Source organism: Strigops habroptila, chromosome Z (genome assembly GCF_004027225.2).
Source record: "Strigops habroptila isolate Jane chromosome Z, bStrHab1.2.pri, whole genome shotgun sequence".
In the NCBI taxonomy this organism is placed as follows: Eukaryota; Metazoa; Chordata; class Aves; order Psittaciformes; family Psittacidae; genus Strigops; species Strigops habroptila.
In genome coordinates, this window is record NC_044302.2 from 97,090,510 (window position 1) to 97,115,910 (window position 25,401).

At 42.3% G+C, this 25,401-nt stretch overlaps 1 protein-coding gene across 3 annotated transcripts in view; it reads left to right on the top strand.

Moving 5' to 3' along the window:
• Nucleotides 1-25,401, top strand: part of SETBP1 (SET binding protein 1) — a 269,322-nt gene that overhangs the window by 36,401 nt on the left and 207,520 nt on the right. For all 3 annotated transcript variants that reach the window (XM_030511888.1, XM_030511890.1, XM_030511889.1), the window contains exon 3: nt 14,601-14,684. In XM_030511888.1, the coding sequence (XP_030367748.1) occupies nt 14,601-14,684 (84 nt within the window). The remainder of the gene's footprint in view (nt 1-14,600; nt 14,685-25,401) is intronic.

Below are 25,401 nucleotides of genomic sequence, written 5' to 3' on the forward strand. Positions count from 1 at the left end.
TTCACAGGGCAGGGAGTCAGGGAACTTTAATGGCTCTAGCTGCAATCACTAAAGAGCTGATCCTTCCTTTGAACCCTGCCAGAAAAAACTGAGCAAGAGAAGTCAATCAAAATCAGCTAAAAAAATCTTCATTGTTTATTTGTCTTGAGGATGTCAAGAGGCCAGTGAATCTGAGACCATGATTCTCAGCCGTGAACCCCTGTTCACCTCCAAAAGGGAAGTTTCTCCATTCCATGTTCAGTATTAAAAGTTTAGTTTTATTTAGTCATGAATATTTTCAGCACATATGCTGCATCACTTTTACATGAAGGTTTGGGACTAAAAGTCCAAAGGGGTTTCGACCTCAAAACTCAGGGGCATCCAGTATGCATGCCAAGGAATTGGAAACATGGATTGTGTGCTTAAAATGAAAACACGAAGCCATTAAACTTTCTCTGTTTTGATCTCCTTCTCTGCAAATAAGGGATATGACAGCACACACCATCCTCTGTGATAAAGGAGGTAGTTTGTAAGGTCTACAAAGCACTCTGAAGCCCAAAGTGATAGCTAAGTGTCGTGGTATTTTATTTGGCCTGTTCTGGTTCCTATCAAAACACGAGAAAGACGAAAAGACTTTAAGTCAGTGACACTTTTGGGTTTTGTTTGAATTTGAAGCCCCAAAAATGAAAGGGGGGAGGAGGAGTGAGACAGGAAATATGAACTGAAACTAAAGAGGAGACTTGAAGAAGCCTGAGGGAAATAGAATCTCTGCCAGAGTGTCTTCAGCTGTAACAATCTGAAGATTGAGCTCACCCCAGAGTGGGAAATGTACTTTTTCATGCAGCAAAAAGAGAAGAGCTTCTCTCAGGAGACTGATGAGTCTGGTCACCTCAAAAGTTTTAGTTTCTAAAATAATACCCATTATATCTACCTCTTTCAGTTGCGCTTGTTTTGTGGGGAGCGCCAGACCACTTCAGATACCTGGTTTCAGGGGAAACTAAGGCACAATGCTTTAATGTGAGTTGCCACAGGTTGCTCATACATGACATTGCTGTTCTAAAAAGCTTAAATTTCACAGTTTCCAAGATGCTGCTTTATTCTCCAGGCTGTAATGTTTCTCCAGGACTGTCTACTCAACCTTGCTCAGAATTGTTCAGAACAGCCAGCTTCTAGCCAGAAATTTAGAAATTTGCCCTGTTCATAGAGGAATTTATTTTTTTTAACTCCCTGCATGTGGTTTCTGGTTCTTGGTGGCTCATTTCTCTGGAAGACCCCCTCTCTCCTGTCAAACCCAAGACACAGAGTTTCAGTGAAGAAGTAACCAAAAACTGGGTCTGGGTAAATGTCTTGTTTGGGTGTTTGTAATCTGACTCAGTAACCCAGATCTTGATCTTTATCTTCTCAAATGAGTGGGTGAAAGGGATGAGTGATAACAGTTCAAGGAAATGAAGTTCCTAGCATCTGGAGCTGAAAGGAGGCATGTTATTTTACAGTAAAGTCTACTAACATTGTGATATTATTAATTCAGTTGCTCGTCCCCTAGCTGTAACATTTTGTAACTGGGATAGCAGCTCAGATTGGTCCTGTTTTCTACAGGATATTTTGCTTGTTTGGAATATTTTAGGAATTACAAATAATTTTCATTCTTCCCCCACTGACTTTACTTGTTAGACCTCCGACACATACAATGAACATGCTTAGGTGAAAGTAAATGTAACAAATGTTAAAAAGATGGTGAAGTAGCATGGTTAGGAGTTGAAGAAAAGGAAAAGTTTGGCAAACTTTAAGCTTGGTTGGAAAAAATCTCCCCCAGACTTTGAATGAAAAGGAAGTTGCCCTTGCCTTCCCCCAAAATACAATTCTTTCGTCAAAGAATGAAAATGCACAGAAATTGGAGAATTTTTTGATGCTTCAGACATCCACAGGAAAACCTACATTGCCTTCAGGGAATTTAAATGAAAAAAAACATGATTTTTTTTGACCACATTTGCCTAGATAAGAGAGATTATTTGGCTTTTTTTTGGGGGGTTTTTTTGGGTTTTTTTTTTTTTTTTTTTAAACTGACACCATTCTTAATCCAAGCCCAAACTGGAGATTTATAAACATCCAAGTTCCTCCCACTGGTTTGATTTGGAGGCCTTTGGAACTCCAGGAAAGCCAGGGAGGAGGCTGGTTTTGGTGGGCAGCAGCCACAGCCACCACCACACTGCCCTGGCCCTGCTGCTCTGCCTGGGCTGACCCTGGCCTATGCCAGGGATTAAAGGTCTTCAGGTCATGCTTTGTTATCTTTGACACAAATTAGGCTGCCTGGCTGGCTGCTGGCTATCTCCGCATGCTCTCCACTAACTTGCCTGTTACCACTCTGATTCCTGCAATTGTAAGTCCAGCTCTTGCAGGAGTATAGAGGCATGGGCTTAGGTCCAGTCTTAGTGGATTTGTGGCCCACTGTGACTCAAAGCCTTGGGGTTTTGTTTTGAACTTCTAACCCAGGTGCTGAGACAGCTGATATGGGGAGTTGCGGAGGGCAAACGACCTTAAAGCACCTCTCAGGGTGGGTACCATCAGCTAAGACAAACATTACACCCACATCCATCCACTTCACGGCTGGGAGACGTGGGACTCTCAGGGTGGAGGGGCTCAGGTCTTCAGGCTGCTCTCATATCTATGACTCTTCATTCTAGTGATGTGGTTGGGCTTCCTCAGCCAATGAGTGGCAACATGCCACAGCGATAGTTCCTGAGTGTGTTCTTGCTGTTGCCGGAGTGATTAGGCATGATATGGCACTGAGGAAAGCTCCTCTTTAAAGGTAAGAAAACCCTTTCGTGAGGCCAAGATGATCAAACACAGCCCCTTGAGTTTCACTTCTAGTGGTCTTGTACCTGCTAGAGGTTGAATTATCTGGATCCTGGCAGACCTGCTATGCCTGGAATAGTCTAATATTTGGATGGAAGATCTTCTGAAGGCCTCAAATTCTCTTGGCATAAATCAAGGAGTCTCAGTTGAACACCTCACGTATGCTGGATTAGAGATGCTCCTAATATCAGTTTGAAAAACTTCTCTCAGGCCCATTGCAGAAGTCCTACAATGAAAATATTTCTTAAGCATGGGATGAGGGAAAGAATCAGAGTTAAAGGGACTTTACAAGTACAAAAAACTTACAGAGGGAAAACAAATCAAGGACCTCAAAATTTCTCATCATCACACCAATAGTGTAGTCATGAGAGGACAGCATCTTCCCTTAGCCCAACATGCAAATGCAAATATTTCAGAACCTCGTTAAAGAGAGTTCTGAAATGATGTGTTTCTGGAGTGGCTTTGGAGCTTAAAAGCTCCAGTCAGAGATGTGAAAGATAGTGCGTGTTGCTCATTTACCTGCTGCAGATGCCATCCTGAGAATGGGTACATCAGGGGATCTCCTGGGTATTTCACTGACAGCTACAAAGTGGGGATGTTCTCTTCACAGGATGAATTGGTTGGTTTGGGGGGAAGCTAAGACCTCAACGAGGTGTGCATTGTTCAGGAGTCAGCTTGGATGTCATTAACTTGGTGTTGATGGCTCCCAGCTCCCACATCTCAAAAACCCCCTACACAAATAATCCCAACACCCTCCTTTCCCAGTTTTCCATACTGCACCCCCTTCCCACCGAATTTGTTGCAATTCATTGTTATCCTTAACTGGGGAATTCTGATTTAATGTTTTTTTGGACAGATTGTGCTCGACACCACTCCCCTTTCCTTCCATCCTATTTCCATAGAATAATGTAAGATGATCTTTAGCAAGTCCCCTTTTGTTTAAAAGAAAATCTGAATGGAGGAATCAGATTGATTGCTGGTTCTGTGGACTTTTCTGTTCACTGGAACATCTTCCCATTGTAGTAATATCAAACGTAAAGACTGAAGAACTTGACCAGGCAGGTGCCAGCTCTTGTGAATACAAATGCTCAGCTGTAGGAAATATCTCTGTTGCAGTGATGCTGTCGAAGTAATTAGGTAGAGGATAATGGATGGGCTGCAGTAAGACAGGTGGGAATGACTCCACAGAGGTGCATCGTGGTGAGCTGATAAATCACAAGAGCGTGGATGGGTTGGTGATGTCACCCGAAACCTGAGGTGGAATTCATCTCCTCAGACAGGGCTTGTCTCTGGTTGTTGTTGTTGCTCCTGCTTTTAATTGTTCCCAACGTTGGATTCCATGCTCAGATTCTGAAATGCTGCTGTGTTTCAGTTTTAGGTGAACTTCTGTTTTCTGTTTCCATTGTCATGAGGTATTTTGCATTCACAGAGCATTTCTTCCTTTCCAAAAGCTGCAAGTGGACTTCTTGGATGGGGGAAAAGTCCTTCTCTATTACAAGGGACTGCAAGCCCAACTGCTGGAAAAATCAATGCAGCCTTTGCTTTGGGGCACCCGTTGCCATGCTCTGTATGTTACCTACCTACATGTGCAGATGCAGTTGTAGAAAAATGTGGAGCCTAATATAAGCAGTGCTCATTTTGTTCGGTGGCTGCAAGCAGAGGAATGATCATGCATTAAAACATTCAGCTGGCTTAATTTTGTTGTGCTGTAAAGTCAGGCTGCAGTAGGAAAACACAAGCGTGAATCAGAAGGTACTGTCTTCATGCAGGATTGCCTCTTCTCATCCGTGTGTTTGCGAAGGACTCAGGTGTAGGCACATGGCTAATGGAAGGGCTCTTTCCCTAATGGTTAGTGCAGCAACACCTTTCCTTCTAGGAAGCATCTGGAGCTTCTCTGTGCCCGCACGCAACCACTGCTGCCTCAGAAAGAGGAGGTCTGCTCTTCCTCCCAGGATGCCTCTCCCCATAGGGGCTTCCCCACCATGATCTCATGGAGCTTTAATGGTAATTATCATCATCTCATGGCTCAGAGGTGTCTGCCTGGAGACAAAAAAACCGTATGGCTTTTGATACCTATCTCAGAGCTAACCATGTATTTTTGCGCACATGCTTCTGTGTTACTCACAGTTCGCACTCTGCAAATATGAGCTGAATTCTGCTCACATTTCTTGGAGGTAGATACATGCAAAACTAGGTAAGAGGACTGGAACACTGTTGAATTTCTTACCAGCAGATACACCAGCCTGTGCATGTGTATGCAATGTCTATTTAAAACTAAAAAAAGAAAGAAAAGGAAATAAAAGTTGTTGAAAAAGCAAGCTTTTTACCCCCTCTTTTTTCTGCTGTGTAAATGGTGTAGTTAGTGTCCTTTTTAGAAAACTATTTTTCAGGTTATTCTATTCATTTTTTATTTCAGTCTTCAAGTATTCATTTCAGCTTTGAAAGCAAACATAAATTACGTTATTCCCATAGCTTTGCTTCCAGACTTTCTCCCCACCCTGGCACAAATGTTTAGTGATGAGCCATGCAGTTTCTTGAGCTACCCTCTTTTCTTTTACCTTTAAAAAAAACCCCAAACAATCAATCTCCGTGCTCAGCAATTTACAAAACTTTTCAGTGTTCAGAGAAGCAGTGCGGAAATAACGAGGTATTTTGGGTTCATTTGGGTTTTCTCTTCTGGTTTCTTTCTTTTCTGCAACTCCCCCTACATTTCTCCTTGATCTTCTGCCTGTGTTGTTATATAAAAGAAGAAGTGATTTGGAAAGTGAAGGAAAACTAAAGCCTAGCAGCACAATTGTCATACTCTGAAGAATCTGGTTTTTATTTCTCCAGCCCAGTTCCAGGAGCTGAGGATCTCCCTTTGCCTTCTCTGGCTTGAGGTTTCTCAATGGGAAGATCCTTGCTGGAGCATGGTGCCTCCTTGTCAGAGGAGCAGCACCTGACCTGATCTCTCTGAGCAGGTTAAATAAACAGGACTGTGTTTGGGTTAATTGTCACTGGTTCTACTCTCCATTACTGATCTCTCTGGGAGCCTGGCCAAGGAGCAGATGCTAGAGACAGCATTATCACCTCTCTCCTTGTCCTCATTGTGTCTGGCTTTATCTTTCTTGTTCTTCTTCTCCCCCCACTCCTTTCTCTCTCTCTCTCTTTATTTTTTCTTCTTTTTTTCCCTATTTTTTCTGTTTTCCCTTTGGCTGAGCAAATAGGCCAGATGGCATTGAGGGGAACAGACAACAAGTGAGCCATGACATATGGGCAGCCTGTTTAATTTCAACTCCTGTTGGGAAGTAGCTTGCAGGGAGATAAGTTACAAAAGCAAAAGAGGAGAAGGAGTGTGTGTTGGAGGCGAAGGGCAAGATGAAGGGGAGACCTTTTTGGGGATGAAGCGGCCCAGATGAGGGAGTCAGGGGTGCAGGGGACCGAAGCCCTAGTTGCATTCGTAACACAAAGCAATAAATTAGCTGTTTCCGTGACAGTTTGTGCAGGAAGTCTTGTCAGCTGCACACAGGAAGGAAAGATGGAGATGTCTGTCCTCAAACAAGGAGGAGGAGGACATGTCTCAGATTTCCATCTTGCCCATCCTCCCCCAGGCAAGCTCCAGCCAGTCTTAGGAGCTGGGATGAGGAGATGTTTGCCCAGCTGCAGACGAGGAATCATGCTGCCCTAGATTTTTATCTGTGCATGTGATTACGTATATTTTGCTCATACTTTTCTATGGGTATCAGTAGGAGATCATTCGCTGTAGACTTTGAGTCAGAAGGCATGACTTTTTAAAATTCGTTACAAAACTAAGTAAAAAGTTGACACAAAACAAAATGAAAGACAGCTTAGCAATAATGTAATTTCAATTATTCCCCTTTTCCCATTTCCTTTTGGTGGTCATTTTTCTCTCTTCTGTTTTGATTTTTGGATTCAATATGTTAGCTGTCAACTTTTTGCTAACCATTCACATCATTCACCATTTTGGATTTTGCTGAGACCAAGAAAGGTCTTGCCTTGAATGTATCCTATTGATTTAAGAACAAAATTAGAATTAATCACACTAAATTATACATATGTGAGGATTCCTGGCTTCATTTCAACCAACTGGGACTCTGGGATACAGTGAGGAGGGGTAGGTGTACTTTTCTTAGTTTTTATAAATGTGTTGATTTTGCATCAGATGTTTAATAAAATGTAGTTAAAAGTTTGTAAACAATTTAGGAACTTGAGAAGTTTTATTCCCATTGATGCTCAAACAGATTTGGGGTTCCTTGGTGCTGGCTGTCACCTCCTTCACTCCAGAGGCATTTGTAAAAATCTCTCATTTTGGCTAAAAACATCTGTATTTTTTTTCTACTTGTTCCTCTTCCATGCGGGCAAACATGGAATCCCAATACAACCATCACACATGTGGACCATTTAGAGCTCTGTGAATATTATCAGCATCCTGACTGGCGAAGTGGGACTCTGGCTTGATGCGCCTGTGGTTGGGATTCATCTAAGCTCCATACTTGTGCTTGGCAGGGTGGGAAAACTCTATAAACAAATTAGCTTTGGAAATCTCAAGCCCTGTTGGCAGAATGCAGATCCTGAACTGCAGTTGCGCTGTATGATTGCACAAAGAACTTTTTATATGACATTAATTCTGCAAAGAAGTTTTTATTCACCAGAGAGTCTACGGAGAAATGATTATGTGCCACTGGCGTGGTGGAGCAGAATTTTAACTTCCAGCTCAGGCATTTCTCTGCTGATTAGTTTTAACATGAAATAGAAACACAAGCTTGTGGTTTATTGGTGAAATATTTAAGACAGATTGCTAAATTATTCAAATAGCAGAGTTTAAAGCAGGCAAGCAAGCAAAAAAAAAGAAAAAAAAAGGTAGCTCAGTTTTCCTGAGTTTGAAAATATACTTTTAGAATCACTAGATATCTGAAACAAAAAGTGCTACTTCACTATGAAGATAAGCTTATTTTAAAATAAAATATTTCAACCTTATTATTCTCCCAATAAACTTAACCTTGAATGTTGCTCTGTCTGTTCTTGGAAGACTGTCTTTTGTCTGCAGTGCTAGGTATTGTTGCAGCCCTCCATCATTTCCTACCTCTCATCTATCACATCTTTGGGCATTCACCCGGGCTGTAGCTTTCCTCTTCGTACAAATGCTAATTGAGAGGCTTTTTGCTTTGCTGGTGATAAACCAAGAGGAGACTTCTCCTGTCTTCTTGCCTGGGGTTAGTTTATCACGTTATCTTGTCTTTCATATAGAGTTGATCTTCCATCCTATCTTGTGATGGAGAAACACTTGTTGAATCTGCTATACTTGTCTTTGCCCAGTTGCCCTCTGGCATCTATATGACATTATCACTAGGTAAAAATCGAGCTATCTATCTTCTCAGAGAAGTTGGTAGGGATCATGCCCATGGTCTCTAAGGACTCCAGAGTTGTGGCAATAATAGTGTAATCTAGTGAAATAAAGGGTGAAAAAAGCAAGAAGATTTTTCATGGAGCCTTAACATTAATTTCCCCAACTTTTGAGAATAAAATATGCTGGAATTGCTGTATCCTAAGAAACATTTATTGTTTTCACTGTCTGTTCACTTGGTTTCTCCAAATTTGAAAGGGGGTGGTAGCTCCCACAGGCGTATCTGTTCTGAACATATGAAAAGCAAAGGTGATTGGACTTTGATACATCTTCAGTGAAAATGCATGGGAATCATACATCAGAATCCATAGACGGCTTTGAAAAATACAGCTTTTTCTCTTCATCTACTCCCATTTCAGCACAAAAAGGAAGAGTTTTTCATGTCTGACCTCCTCTAGCAAGCGCTCCATATTGGGTTGTGCAGCTGAGGAGGTGAAAACTTGCAAGGCCTGACTCTTTCAAACATGTGGCAGCTGAAAAGAAGATAATTAGCACAGGCAAATCCAAAAAGTACACTTGCAAATGGTATTTATCTTTTTTTTTGTGTGCATGTGTGTGTGTCTATATTCCACTTATCCACCTGCCTTCAAAGAGAAGCTGATAAAAAGGATTTGCTTGGCCTTTTTGTTGCTGTAGGGGGAGGGGTGTCATTTGTGTGTGGTGCTGCAAAACAGATGCTGCAGGTGAAACTACCCCAGAAGGGACAATCCTACCCAGAGGGGCCAGCTCCTGGGACTGAAGAATTTCGTTTTCTATTTCCCTCTTTGTGGTTTTTGTGCCAGGGGACCAAACCTTTTATGGCATGTAGGAGCGGGAAAGGGTTTATGGAGCAATCAGCTCTACCAGCAGCAGCAGCAATCGCATAATGCTTCAGCCTTTTGTAATGGATTCTGTGTGTGTGTGAGCTGAGAGTATGGCCAGGAGGGAAGGGGTTGTGAAACGTGGGGCTTTTATTTTTCTTATTTTTTTCCCTTGTAAAGAGCCTGTCTGAATTCCTTTATGCTTTTCAAGCTCTGGGACGAGAGAGAGCGTGCATATGTGTGAGGGCGTGCGCGCGTCTCTGCCCATACAGTCGCTCAAGTGGGAAAAAACCCCGTTTGTGGTTCACACAGGAGGAATTTCTGATGGAGACAACAGTGCTAAGCAGAAAGGCACATCCTGATCTCTAGCAAGCGAGGGGCACGCTCGCGCACACATGCACACACACATACTCTCCGAGCCCTCTGCATAATACGTGCAAAGTGCTGCCCTTTAATGAACGTAACCTACGGCGGCTGGGATGCAGCCGGCCAGACTTCGCCATTAATAAACTGGGAACATTCTTCTCCTTTTTAGTCCCTTTCAATGCCAGCCCTGTGGTTTGATCTCCCTTGAATGCTGCTCCCCCTCATTTGGGGCTCCAATTCTGAGAAGATTTAGCGCATTGTTTGAGGTCGCAGGATGTCGGATTGATTTCGAAGCTTTTGTATTGACTCCGGGCTCCTGAATGAAGCTGTCATGTGTGTCTGTGGTTGGCTAGCAGGCTGTCCGGCTGCAAGCTGTGCCTTCCTTTGTTGTTTAGGCCTCATTGAGCTGAGGGAAGAGGCTCATTTCAGGGTGATTTACCACCACCCAGACACCAGCTGTCTGTTGTACTGCCGCTTGCCTCCACCTTGGATTCAGTTCTCATTTGCCTTCATTTCCCCCCTTTTCCTCTACCACCTTAGGCACTTGGGCAACAGTTCTTCAAGACACTTAGATGACCCTGACAGAACAGCTAAAAGCCATAAGTTTAATTAGTTGTTCTTCCCAACATCATTTAGGCACCCGTGGGGATTCTTTTTGGGTTCACTGTTGCAGCACTACAACCATGTTTTCTTCTTGGTGATACACTGATGTATGGCCCTAGGGAAAAAAACCCAACATAAAACCACCATGTTCTTCTTGGCATGTTACTAAGTAACTAATAGTAAAAAACAGTAATGATTTTAGGTAAAAATAACTATTAAGCGCAGTGGCAGGACAGCAGGCTGAATTGCACAGCCTGCCTGGTGAAGGATGTTGGGGGATATGGCTGCAAATCTGCCCTCCGGTCTTTGAAATGTTAGGATATTTGGATGGACGAAAGAGTCAGAGAAGGATGGCATTGCCTCCCTACTCTATTGTAATCTCCTTAAGAGGCACAGTCTCTGTGTTTATGAGGGTGTCATGCTGGAGAGCTGTTTTGGTGACATAATACAGGAGAGGAAGAAAAGGGAAGAGGCTGCAAAAGGCTGCTTAGCTCAGCTTCACAAAGCTCTTTCAGAAAAAGCTCTGTGAAGAGCCAGGCTGCTTCTAGCAGCTGAAATGCTGATAAAAGCCTTGGAAAGACAATGCTGGAAGATGTGTGCTCTTCCCCAGATTGCCATGGGCCAAGGCTCAGCTATACTTTCTGCACCTTACATTTTCATCTGTTGGTGGGGGATATTTTGTGGGTATTGTAAAGCAGGAGAGATGGAAAGAGCTAAAAGCTGGGGCCAGGGTTGGTCAGTGAGACTTTCCAGGGGCCAAGTGGAGACAGGCTGTGCCAGTTCCTTGGGGGTGAGGTCAGTATTTTCAATGGCTGTTGCTCAAAACTGGAATCGAGCAGGTCAGAGCCTGGCTGAAACTGCCAGCGGCTGCAAGGTGCATGGATTCATGCCCACCTCTCCAGCTGATGTTTCCAGCCGCAGCCTTGGGAAAGTGGGAGGCAGACAGGATCCTCTGGTTAATCCCAGCCAGCTCCTCTGGAGCACAGAGCCTGGCAGCTCCACGGAGGCCCGCCGGTGCCATGTGCTTCATGTCTGACTCTTTTAAACAGGGCTGGCAGCTCCTTTTGGGACTTCTCTGGGCAACAAAACAGAGCTGGGGCTCTTCACAGCCTCCAATCTGTGTGTGCCCCCGGCCTCTCCCCGGAGCTGCTGGCGTGAAGCGAGTTGTGACCGGCCCTCATTTGACTTCTGGGTAATGCAGTTTGGTATTTCTCGACCACAGGCTGTGAAAACTGGCAACTGATCAGCTCCTGTCACCCGTGCAGCTGAGATAATTAAGTCTGTTACTATTACTATTATTATTTTTCTTCTTTTTTCTGCAAGCTTTGGCCAACTGCTGGAGCCCATGGTGCAACAGTGAGGGTGAGGCCAGTGAAACACCCTATAAATGGTGGGAAAGTGAAACATATGTGCTTTGCTCTTCGTGCTCACTGGGATGTCTTTTTGCTCTTTGCCTTGGGAAGGGGGATGTGTGATGATGGGTGGGAGCCAGCAGAAGGCAAAGCGAGCTCCGCCATTGGAAGTCCTTGTTCGTAGCTGCTTCTAAACTAGAGCACAGCACCAACAACAGGCAGCAGCAGATCATTTAGTAGCAATACATTCATGAGCTCTCAAGATCACTGTACTTCTCCTAAATCCCTTTATTAAAACACCACAAAATATGGAATTATGCTCTGTAAATTAAGACCAACGCCTATAGTACCCAGTGAGATGAAGCTCCTCTCTTTGCAGTGTTCTCCTATCCCTCCCATGTAAGCATCAGGCACTGCTGGATGGAGGAGGGACGGGTGTATTAGGAGGCAACAACCACAGCAGGATAGATCCAGAGAGGTGTTTTAATTTCTTAACAAACTCCTTGGGCACTAGAAACTGTAAAATAACATACAGATAAACAAACAAAAACTCACTGACCCTTAGCACCCTGGAGGGCTCAGTTTCAGATTGCTGAATAAAAGCTGAAGTTGCATATGCATGTTTAATGTAACACAAGGCGTGTGCTGCAGAAAAGAGTGCTTTCTTCTAATCTGGTTCCAGACAAGCATCCAAACAGAACCCCCTTTCCTTATCCCCACTGAACTGCCTGGTGTATGCAAGGAAACCCCTGAATGACAAGGCCTCCATCTGCTCTTGCACGGAGTTGCGACTGGCTGCAAATGTTGTCCATATGCTTTTTTTTTCCCTTGCCTTTCAACTTAGCTGCCTAATGTTAGACACCTATCCCTAAATTAAGCATCTGCTCATAATAAGCTTTCCTAAAAAAAGGTGGAGATAGTAGTTAATTCAAGCAATGACTATTAGTAGAGGTGCATCTGCAGATGAGAAAGGAGGTGAGGTTATTCATCCAGTACATTGCTTTCATTCGTTTTTTAGGGAATGGAAGAGCCCCTGCACTCATGTCTTGTCAGGGAAAAATTAAAAAATTATCAAGTTTTGGGTTCCTATTCCCCTCTGCTGCTGATTTCCCAGGTGATTATAGGCAACATGTTACCATTTCTTTCAGTTGGCGGTGTTTCCAGCCAGACAAGAGAACATGGACATGGTTTGCCATGAGCTCAGGTTGCATGACAGTATATCCTAGAAGGCAGAGAAGGGTTTAAAAATGGGAGTTTTACTTTGGTTTGTGGTGTAAAAAGAGCTGGAGTATCTTTTTCAACATTATGACTTTACAGTGGATACAGGGACAAGTTGACCATCAGCCAGTGATGTATGGAAACAGCTGCCTAAACACAGGTATATGTTGCTGCTATAGGCACCCAAAGGTATCCCAGCTGTCCATCAGCTGCCTGTTACGAAATATGTGGTCTCCCTTGGGAACATTTGTATCTCTAACTTGTTTCATGTCCTGTGGTGTGTCTAAAAAGTCTCCTTTGGTTAGACATACAAGTATCTCCCTGTGCCTCAATTTCATATCTCTACCATAATAATTTAACACTATCGCTTTAAATTTTACTTTTATCACTTCTTTCTGGGGAATGGTTTTCGTTTTGAGTTTAAGAGATTATAGAGTAGGACTGTAGTAATGGAGCAAGAGCAAAGTACCTTTGATAAATGGGAATCACAGGTAGAGGATGCCAGTTGGAAATAGTCCCCTGAAAACCCCGAAGTATGACCAGCTGCAGTCAGCAGCCCACTGGGCATTTTGGTTAGGTATCAGGTGTAGGCACAGACTTTTTGGTGTCTTTTTCTTCCCAGCATCTCTTTTGAAAATCAGAGAAAAGATAATTTTTGCACATTATCTTACCTTGCTGGGACTTGTGAGATGCTGGGGTCACCATGTAAAAGACCTCACCACACCTGGCAGGTTGCAGGCCCTTCTGAGATGACCAGAAGTTTATCTGCCTGTTTGTAATTCCTGTCACCAAGGGTCATCTCTCTGCTGTGCCCTGACATTGAGCAATGGCTGCAATTCCTTTTAACCGTGCCCTTTCCCTTCCTGATCATTTAGGGCAGAGCGCTTCCACTTTGTGAAACTCATTAACTCCTATAGTGTTAAGGTCTCTTTTTCCATATAAATTCATCCAGCTGAAATCTCGTGACTCTTCCTGACTGCTCGCAAGCAGATTCTCACTCTGTTGCTCAGCAGATGCTGAGAGTGTTTATTTTTCAGCTGTAGACAGCAGAAGTCTGAAAAAAAGGTGATGTCTGTGTGTGTGTCTACAGGAAAACAAATAATTGTGATGGGTTTGTGAGGACTCAGTTGGCTGTGCTACTGTTTGAGCTCAAGGGCCGTTTTGACCAAACCTGGAACCCCAGACCCTTTCTGCCATGGTGATTTATTAAGACGTCTAGGTTTGATATGCTCCAAAAAGGCTTTGTTGAAGAACCAAAGTGACTCTCATAATCCCCAGGAAAAGAACCACATTAACTTAGGAGGCCTTGCTGCTCAGATCACGCTCAGTCAGTCTGATGGGTTGTCAACCAAAAGGAGGTGTTTAAGCTCAGTGTTCCAAACTGTTGGTTGAAGGTAAAAGGAGATTGAGGGGATCCTGTTTCTTTGTAAATCTCCATTGGTCCCAGCATGTTATTGATGTTTCAGGGCCTGCACCAGCAGTGTTGGGTGAGGGTGGGCTGTTGAATTCCTGGCAAAATCTTGTCAGTGGGTACATGGACCTCATTATATGTCCTCATGAGGGCAAGTCACACCTGTAGACTTTATTCCACCAAATCTAGCTACATTAAAAGCACATAAGCACTGGCTTGGTGAGGGTCGGCAGAAATGCTGGTAAATGAGCTTTACCTGAAGTCGCTCCAGTTTGTACTCTCTGAGCATGGTAGACTTGTTCCTGTTCATGTATGAATATGAAAACATTGGATTAAAATAACGTGTTCCTTTTCAGCATGGCTTGCCTGTATTCTCGCTGTTCTTTCCTACATACCCTGCTTTCCTTCTGCCCCTGCTTATGCGAAGTTTGGGAGACTTTGGGGAAGTCTTCTCAACAGTTTGGAAGCTACGATGCTGTAGATCCAGCAACACAGGATGAGTCCACAGGTTTCCCTAATGCCCTTTCTTCCCTTGCTTCTAGTCAGAAATACAAGCCTCTTGGTCTTCAGTGGTTCAGATTGTGCTAATATTTTTCTTGCCTTATCTCTTCTAGGGAAAAGTCATTGGAGATACGAAACTGCTTATGAGTTGTGGTTGCAGAAAAGGGAAAAATGCTCAAGTGAAAGACTCAGATCAGGTCAGTCAATATGTACCTTAACTTGTGGAAATAAAAGAATGTGTTAACATTTGTTAATTTGTCAAAAATTATTTGTTATTTGTCAAAAAACCCTCAAGCAAGATCAGGATTCATTGCACTAGGAGTTGTTCATGCCCTAGTCTGGCTTATTCCCATCTGGTTTATTTATTCATGAATTCTGTTTCTTTATAAAAAAACATTCCAGGCAATGCCTTTCTTAAAGAATATCTCACTTCCTTGCTGGCTAAATGCATGCAACCTTTGGTCTCATACTGCAGCTGCCTGGATGGGCAATAGTTGCAGAGAAATGTGCCATTCGTTGCATGCTTTTGTTCTGAAGTGACACCATCACGAGAACATTCTTTATTGAGATTCCTTATGATAGACATATAAAAACTTATTCACAAACCAACGGCCAGGATTCAATATTCAGTACTTGGAATGAATGGTCCCTTATTCTAAAATTGGTCAAATTGACGTAAGTGGGATCACTTCTAGGGTCCAGTAATTGCAAGTGAGGTGGACTGTGTTCAGCTGGTGGTCTCTTCCTACATCCTACCATTTTGCACTTATTTGGACCAGACAAGTTTGTCCCTGTCAATGTTTTCAGTTATTATGGCCTTCTGGCTTTGTAGCTAAAAAAAAGTTGAAATCCAGAGATCATTTGCTCCAAAAATGAAATAAAACTTTATTTGAGCAGAAACATTTTAAAAGTGTTGGTTCATCTAATGTAAGATGTGGTAGAATGAAGCAGTTGATCTCAAATATCAAATACCTTTACTCTCTAATGTACCTTGTGAACAACCTGTGACCAGGTAGAGACCTGAAGCAGATTCAAACAATGTCCACAGAGCTCCAGGGACTCCTGATAATTTACTGATGGGAAAAGAGATGAATTCTCAGGTGGAAAAAATGTGTTTCGTTTCCAACATGCATGTTCATCAACCCTAACTAATAATATCTCTGATTCTCATTTTGTTAATGTCTGTTACTATCTATCTGTCCTTCAGTGGGCTCTGTTGTGAGGAATGTTGGTCACACTTTTAAATGCTTTGTAGGATTAAGTCTTTCAGTAATTTTTTTTTTCTTTAATTAGTACTTTCAAAATGACAAATTCACTGCTATGAGCTATACTATCAGTTCACCATTGAGAAAAGGATTCGTATTACTTTTCTTTAAAGAATAGCTTCCCATTCTCTCAAATACAAGCTTAATTTTCTCATGTTGATGTTCAAACACATCAGGAGAAAATTAATCTAGAAATGAACACTTTCACCAATTTTAGTCTTTCATGTTTTGATGTACTGTGGTTGAATCACTCTTGATTTACAACAGGACTAGAGAAGCAGCAAACTGCTTGTAGTAAAGATTAATAATTAAATGGGAACATATTGATTGTAGAGAGGTTTTACAAAACACTATCTTTAACAAATCCTGAATGTTGGACTTAAAACTCATTGATGGCAACACTTTAATTATAGAGTAGGCAACAGCTTTTGGAGTGAAAAATCATCCCATTCCCTTTTATGTTTTCTGGGACAGTGATAGATTATTCGTTGTGTTTGCTTACTTTCTGAAATATAATTTTTGGTATCTATGGTGTGTTGACCACCTCACTAAACTTTTTTTATCAGCACAAACTATTGGGGAAATGCTTACTCCAGAGGCTGTAAAGCTCATTAGTTGTGCCCCTGACAGGGTCATGTCTGTATTTCAGTGGACAGGAGGTGGATGGGGAGGAAACTAGTATAGGAGGGTGGGAGGCAATGCAGAACATTTGTCTGTGAATGCAGGACCTCAGCTCAGCTTATAAATTATCCCCTGGGCCTTGTAGATAAACACAGACTTCTATGGTGACATCGGCTGGGAAAGGCAAACACTTGCTGATGATTGTAGGCTAATCCTCCAGGACACTAATTGCCAGAAAACCAAGGGAGCATTATTTTAAGAACAGCTTGTTTCAGTTTGTGAAGAGGAAAAACACTGCACTGGGTTTAGTTTTGTTTGCAGAGCTTTATCCCCTCCTCCTGCGCCGTGTCTCAGATTTTAAAGATTTACCTTCATTGTCATTGTTAGGGACTTTTTCTGTTTCTTCTTTTTTTGTCATCTTGCGTTGGGTTTTCCTGTGATGCCTCTGTAAAGTTGTATGAAAATGCAACTTAGTTTTCATTTTATAAATGTACATATAAATAGGTATGTGGGTTTACATCATTAACTATTTAAAGTTTTGGGACTAACCAGCTACTTTTTGGCTGAATATTTTGGGGAAAGGTAATGCTTTGCCAAGTTTTTTGGTTTTTTTTTTCATTTTTTGAAGTAAATTGGAAACTTGAAAGAAGTCCTAGACACACTGCCCACCAGTGAAAATCCACAGCTGAGCGAAGTCATGACCCCATTGCTGAGGTTGTCATTTACTGGCATTTCTCCAGTAAGCCTGTAGAAGAGAAGGCACCTTTACCTCCTTGACCTGAGGTCTGATCTCCTGAGCCTGGCATCCAAAGGCAACTATGTGCGTGGTATTCTCCATGGTGCAAGTCACCGGAGTGTAAATCCTGGCGCCAACACTATTGATGGCAGAAGTCCAAACAGGCTCACATGGGACTGTGATTTCACAACAGTCACAAGGAACCAAACTTTTATGTTGGATTTGCACCAGAGCAGGAGAGTGGCTGGTGGCCTGTGTTGTGTTGGCCTCCCAGTTGAAATCAAACCCTACAAGATGAGGTGAAAGATTAAGCAGTGTAATGTAAATTCCCCAAAGTTTTGAAAACCTGGAAGGGAATACAGCTGAAGAACTAGTGTCCCATCCTCTATGGATGGTCTTGATGAAGCTTTGGGTTAGTGAAACAGTATGACTGAAAGGAGTCCCAAAAAAAAGCTACTTCTTGGCAGCAATCCCCCCATGTCCTTGGCTGCCATTGGCACTATTTGCCAGATGTCTGTGTGCTTTGTGGGAATGAAATTCATCCGTGCTCCGAGGCCCAGAACCAACTCTTTACACCGCAAACATCGTACTGTAATTGTAAGGTTTATATATGCTGTTCACAGTGGTTATTAATTTCCCAGTAATTTATGCCTCCCTATAAATTATTATACTGTTGCTTATTGTTTGAGGTGCATGTTGCATAAGAATGGCAATCCTGGACTAGGATTTCCTTGTGCAAAGTAGTATATTAACATAAAGCAGGAAAGATGGTTCTTGGGTACTAATGTAATTTGTGTACTTTCTGAGGAAAGAAAAATGTCATTTAAAAACAGGGAAAAAAATGTGTGGGTGGACAAATAATGCACATATTAAAGCTACACATAAGGTTGAGAACCAGAAGTAGCAGAGCACTCCATATTTTGAGCACATGCTGCTCTGCCTTCTCAGGGTTTAGTTTTCTTTGTTTTCTCTTGCTTCTCCCAAAAGGTAGGCAGCTCATGATTGTTTAACTGTTCTTGTCCTTTGATTTTTTTCTTTTTTCTCTTTGCTTAACTTTTCTGGCAGCTTGTGTGAGCTCAAGTATTACTGAGAACTGAGATCCTCCTGTCCTTCTGCGTGTTTGTTTTTGGTTTTCATATGACAAATGTATGCCTTCTCTGGAAACGGTATCCATGCTGCAGAGTAATTATTTAGTGAATGGTGGATCCAGTTCATGTTGGCAAGGATCAGATTAATCATTATTAATCATGACCCCTCCAACAGTAACTTCATCCCTTGCCTAAGTGCTGCTCTTTATTAAGAAGTAATAGCTTTTAAGGGATGGCTGGGCAACTGCTCTTGTTGCACCGGCACAGGGCTCAGGACTTCTGTCAGGAGGCAGAGAAACTCGGTTCAAAACTAAAAATAGATGCACATGGTTCACATTCCAGAAATTAAATATGCAGCTTCCCCTGTGGGCTTCTTCAGCCTCATCTGAGTGTCCTCCTTTCCCCCTGAACCCTCCCAAGAGTTTGTCTGTTCCCAAAGATTGAATTCAGTGTTAGGGATGAAATATTCTCTCAGAAGGTTTTTTATTTGTCTGCTTGATTTTTTTTTTTTTTTTTTACTTAGGTAGATCCAAGTATAAGTATGTATATAAGTATAAGGAATGTGCATTCTTTGCAAGGATCAGGTTTTAAGATCTATTCTGGTGGTTGTAGCAGGTGTCAACAACTGACAAGATGGCAGATGAGCTTAGCTATCTGGGTCTCCAGTTGTACCAAGTAGACCCCAAACCAACCACCTTTCTGAGTATTTCTGGATTCCTTGGGAAAAACACTGTGTTGTTGAGGTAGTCACGGAGCAGTGTTCACCTCATGCGCAAAGTTGTGAGGAGTCCATCTTTGCTTTCCAGTTCACTGGACTGGGGATTGCAGGCCTGTATATATATACATATATATATATCCCTCTCTCTCTCTCTCTCTCAAAATTCACCTATCTCCCTACCGCTCATGTCACCAGAGATCTGCTGAGAGTAGACAGTAGTTTAATTCATAAATTCCTAATTATTCTGGTTTTCCTAGCAGTGCAGGTTCTTTTTAAGAAGGTGAGGCAGTGCTATCAACAGATGTCATCATTATTTCAGAAAAAGCACAATGACTTAAGTACTGGATTGCAACCATTCTCCCCAGTCTCTCCCCTCCCTCCCCCCCACAAATCCATCTTAACTACTTTTTAAAATGTTTTCATTGTCTGTATAGAAATCAAGGAAAAAAATCCTTGGAAGAGAGCAAAGGAAAGAAAAACGTCTTTTGTCTCCATCTAGCTCTTCAGTACCTGGAAGATAGCAGTAGAAATTCGGAACAAACCTGCCACACTCTTTTGATCTCTGCCAAAGCTGTTGTGGGAGTAACACTGTTTAATGATTGAAGGAATTTATTGAAAAATAAAAGTACCAGCAAAGACAAAGGGACCAGTACAAATTATCTGGTAAACCCCTGTCAAATTTTATGTGCTCAGGGCTACTGGTAATTTCCCGTCTTAAAAAATAGAGGGGGAGTTTGGAGGGGAGGGAACGAGTTTGGAGGAGAGCGAAGGAGGGTGAAAAGTGTATAAATAAACCATCCTCTTTAAATAGCTTACTGGCCTGGCCTGAACTGTGTCGGAGCTAAGTTCTTTTGGCAGCCGGCACTGTAATATCTGTTGAGGGCGTACTAGAGGGTTGAGACCAGGTTTCAGAGAATCTGCCTTAGCTTCGCTGGCTCTCTCTTGCATTCTTCTACTTGTCAGCAAGAAATGCTCTGAAGCACAAAATGAGGGAGCGCAAAGGCTCCCGGACTCCGTCTTAGCAAGTCTGGATCTCACTCCCATGGTTAATGTTTCTCTCTGCTAAAAGAAATAAAGGTAATAAAAATAAAGTGCTGGGTAACTTGGAAGTGCATAGGTGGAAGAAAGCAGGAGGAAAGAATTGGGGGAGTGAAAGTATGCTGTCCACTGTCTCCTGCTCTGAGTTTATGGCAGAATTTGAATCTGGTGGAAAAATCAATGGATTATACATGGGTTACAAAAAGCTAAAAGAACAAATAAAATACAAAGAGAGAGGATGTTAAATGTCTGAGGTGTCTGGGAAGTAAAATGTCCTTAAAAATATCTTGTTTATTGAATAAAGCAGACTAGGTGGTCATACAAGGAACATGGGACTATAGAAACCGTACTAGATCATCCAGTCCTTTAAGATGCATATAGCAGCACTGACAAACACATCCCTTTCGGCACTGGTACCTATTAAAAACAAACCTTGTGGTTCTGCTATTACTCTCATGCAATCAGTTTTACTTTTACTTTTTATTTTAAAATACTCACTCATGTAATACTTCTTCATCTTGTTCCTGCTGCCAGATCAGTGTTTTTCACCCCATGATATGAGTGTTCAGGATATTATGCAAGATGGTACACCCTACAGCTACGTGAACCACCTTTCATTTGCCATTCACCCACCACAATTTTCTTGCTGCTGGTGGTGTTGTAGGGGAAAAAAAATGTTCTACCTCTCAGAAAACTCTTTTTTTAAAGCTGGAAATCTCTTCCTCTCAATGGGATCTTGTTGAGAACAAGAGGTATTTGAATGAGAGACTCACCAGCTGCCTTTTCCCTGGACCTCCCAGTTTCATACAGCAGTTGTGTTTTGGTAATTGCTGAATCTAGCTAAGCATCTGTGTTCTTATTGGCTGGGAAAGTTTTTTGGTTTCATTCATCTGTTGTATAGAATTGAAGCAGCTGTGAAATAGAAGTTGGGTGGGTAAGTCCCCATTCTTTGGATTTATGTAAGTTTTGGAGGCATAGTGTTATGAAAGAAACTTCCTAAATGTAAGCTTCCAAACAAAAGAGGTTGAGGTTATGGGTGTCCTTTGCGAGTTCAGCTGTAATAGGTTTGTGTTGCAGTGGGTTACACCTCCCTTCATACAATGCCATTAGTAAGCTGACATTCTTAATGACCTTTTATAATCACCTATTTCCTTTTCTCACTCATTTTATGAATAGTCTTGTACTCACTTCAAGTGTTTCCCACCTTGTATACTACTCTTGCAGTTCATATTAACTTCAAAATGGGTTAGGCTTCCTGTAAAGTGAAGCACAGTGTGGACTGAAGTTCAATAGAGCCTTTCCTTTCTACAGGAAAGGAGGGGGGAGCCAAAAAAAAAAATCCTTTTTTTGAAGGAAAGGCTTCAGCAATGACAGTCAGCATTTTGCTTTTTTTTTTTTTTTGCCTCTCTCTTTTGATGCAGTTCTGAATATGTGCTTTAACATGGTGCCTTGCCTCTGTTCGAGATGTAAAACTTAGGGCTCTGACCTCTTCTCATGACTGATGAACCCATGGCACTTTCCCTTTTGAGTGGGAGCATGCAAGTCCTGGTGATGATGTTTTGTCCAGGCTTTTATTCAGAATACGTATTCTGCCAACTGGGCTTGACCCTGTGCCTTCAGTGAGGCGCATTATTCTTTACTATTCTGCCCCAAATCGCTGTGTATTGCCACCTTGCATTGATGGGTCCTTTGTTCCACTTCGAGGTAGGTTCATTTTGGTAGTGGATGAAGGGAAGCTGGACAGTTTTGAAAAGCAATTTGAAAGCCCGCTGAATGGAAAGTGCTTCACACGTGAAAAAATTAGTGTTATCAATTGTCATCGTCAGCTTCAAATCCTGATTTTGAAAGGGTCATTTGTACTCCTCAAAGGCAAAAACAAGCAAAAGAGAACTAAAGCTACCGAAGAAAATGCTGTCTCATGTCATTTCAGGATCTGCAGTCCCAGGGAGCACTAATAACTATTTTGTTGTTTTCATTGATGTGTCTACATGGGCAAAGAGGGGAAGAGCTGGAAGAGAGAAGCTACACTGCTCAGCTGCTCCAAGCAGTCTCATGCCCTCCATGTTACCAGCTTACCTGCTGTGACAAAACTCAACCAAGGCAGGGAAAACATGCAGATTAATAAGAAAAAGGCATAGCTGAAGATTTGGACTTGTCCATTTGATTACGATACAGTAAGGACCATCTTGCCCCATTGCGTTCTGGCATTCTGACTGCATTTTCTGCCTTTCCCATTCTGTCTTGTTCCCATTTCCCTTTAGCAGATGCCAAAGTGTGAAGACACCATGGCAGGGTCAGTATCAGCCAGCCACCTTTTTGATGACAGATGCCACGTGAATCCAGATCCCATCTACTCTGAGGTTCATGCAAACTGAACGGCCTGCTCGGAGCTGCTGAAAGCTGTGAGGTGCAAGGAAAGTGCAAAGGCTTTTTGGAGGATGGCAGATGGAGAGAAGGACCTGCTCGTTGGTTGGAGTGCTGCGCTTGCAACTTTGTGGAGCACTTCACACTTGGCAGGGGTGCAAAATGATATCCAAGCAGAATGGTGGTAGTTTGCGCCCTCCTTCTACTCACATTGTACCAAAGTCATTGTCAGGACAATATGACATTCAGGTCTTAAATCTCAGCAGGTCATCTGTGAGGAATTGTACCCAATATGGTTGTTCTGGATTCAGCAAATATTCAGTCATGACATTGATTATTGATGGACAATTTATTCAGTTGAATTTTCCAGCAGCTCAGACTGTGACTCTTCCTGATTTTCTTGTGGGAGACTGTTCTGCTGTTGGGTTGACCATGCTGATAAGAATATTTTTACGTTGCTCCATCTAAATAGTCTTTTGTTCCTTTTATTCTTTCGCTCTCTGTTATGCCCCATTTTGTGAGTTTCTTGTTTGTGTATACAAGTCTGGTTTGATGAGAGACAGTAGCAGCCTAAGATACCTGTGTACCTTGGGTTTAAAGTTTCCTCATGTAAGTCAAAATCAGTTTTTAAAACATCACCTCCTGGAAACCAACCACTCTGAAAGCTCTGTCAAATAAAATTGTAACCAAAGTAGTCTTTATGGAAGAGAAAAAAAATCCCTTGTGCAGTGGAGACATCATTCAAGCTATAGTTTGAAAGTCTTTATAGCAGGTGGAGGAAGAAATAGTTCAGTGTCTATGGAGTCATCTCACCCTTCAGAGATTCTGATTCAGACCTTCAGTCTGCCACAGGTTTCCTACACAACCAGATATGATTTAATTCCTGCAAGAGTCTCTTCTCTCTTTATAAAGCAGTGAAAACTACATGGATATCATTCACGTTAAAGACTAGGGAGTACTTGGATATTAGAGTGGTGCAGGCCTTGCCTGAAGTAGGTTAACACAGGCTTGAAATATAGCATGGCTCCTGCTAGCATCCTAACAGATGGATGTTTTATTCTTTTTTTTGTTGTATCATAAAAAGAACCAGACAAAAATCTGATTTGAAGTAGGAAAAAAATAAAAGAAAAAGCCATATGATTCGCTGTAGGACTAAATTCCCTCTGCAACAGTTCAGCCTGGAGAATATATTCACAGCTGGGTTACAAACCCTCAGAACCAGACAACATAACCTTAACTAACACAATGTCACAAAGGCACTTCTGTAATGGGATCATTCTGCTATGGCTCATGGGCACATTTTAAGTATCATCAATTTAGACTACAACTGGAGGCTGTTAAGTGCAAAACCATTTTAGCAACTGCGTCTTACATGCAGGAATGATCGAATATTAATGGCTTTTCTCTTGTTGAGATAAAATACAGAGAGGAAAATGAAAAGCCACAGGAAATTTCACTGTCCTTCACATCAGGTAGTGAAGTTCATTTACGGAGGGCAGGAGGATCAGTTTAGCAGCTGAGTATTAGTGTAGGAGGCTGGGAAATTGGCTCTCGTTCTCCAGCAATGATCTGTTCTACAAACTTAGCCAAGTTATTTCACCTTAGTTTTCCTTCTTAGCCTTATCTCTTCAAGGATGTAAGTTGACAGAGTAGTTATTTCAATCCATTTTTGGAACAGGGTGGGCTCTCTCTGCACGACACTGAGACTGAGCAAAAAGCTATCGAGGGGTGAGGCCTTGTCTCTTATCCTACCAAAGACGCCTGTGATGACTATTTTGGAAGTTGATGTCAAGCCCTTTAAACAGAGCTCAAAATGTTTTGCAACTGAGTGGGAGATGTGATTACCTTACCCTGAAGCTGGGGTCAGAAAAGATGATAATATTAACTTTCACAACCCTATGTCCTTCTCAGTACACCCTGGGCTGCTTGGTCTTTTACCTTGTCACATTGTAGGCATGGGAAAACAGGTGACGATGAGGTAGTGTGAAAATTCCCATTTGGATATGGATACTTGTTTTGTCTATAAGGCCAAGACTTCAAAAAGTGTCTGGAGGCTGCCTGAGTATCTAGGTAAACAGGATGGTAAGGGGATGGTAGCCACTTTCCACAAACTCTGTGTTCCCTGGAGTTGCAAGGTTAGAGCTGTTGTAATCTTTTTGCAGGAAACTCCTATGGTTTGACTTTAGATGACTGACTGACTGACTGACTGACATGTTGTTGAGGCTTCCATTCTTCCCTCCACTGACAGTGTCAGGAACAGAGGCTCTGATTTGAACCACAGCTATCTTTGTAAGGAGGTCAGTTGAAATATCTCTCTCAGCATTCTCCCCAGAGGTCAGTGGTTGTACTTAGAAAACAAGGGAATGATTCCTGATGAATAACAGCCTGCAAAAGCTTTTATATTCTCTTTTTATCATTATCAAATCGTGATGAAGAGGCTGCAAGGAGAAGAAACTCTCAAGCTTCATTTTCAAGAAGCTGCTAGGATGAAGGCAGGGCGTTTCAAAATCAATACTGAAGCCTGTATTCCAAAGAGCAAATGGGAGAGTCATTATAAGCTGCTTTACTTCTCATCTCTAATTCCTCATATTCATAACTTAAGCCCTGTCATTTGGATTTACCTTCTGTGGCCTGCAGTGACACCAGGAAAAGTTCTTCTTTTTAATTCTGAGGCAAAAAAAACCCTGACGTTGCAGGGTAGGATCATATCCTCACTGAAGTTTAGGACTTAAACGTTTCATGTTGGGAACCAGATTTTGCTGTCTTCTCCCCCTCGCATTTGTCCCCCTCCTCCCTCCTCTGCTGTTATACATCAATCATCCTCTTTCCTAGAGGCTAGGTTACAAACAGTGTAATCCCAGAGAGAAAGGATACTGGTACACCCAATACTGCACATGGCTATTGCTCTGTCCTTGGAGATGCCACAGCTAAATCTAACCATAGGCTTTTGCTGATGGGAATGTTTCAGCTAGACTTGAGAAAGCAATAGGAACCGTAATCTAAGTGCCCAGCTTTGCCACTGTTGGGTGATATGTTGTATCTCCATCTGCTGCTTTTAAGTAGCTTCTAAACTTCGCTTTATTA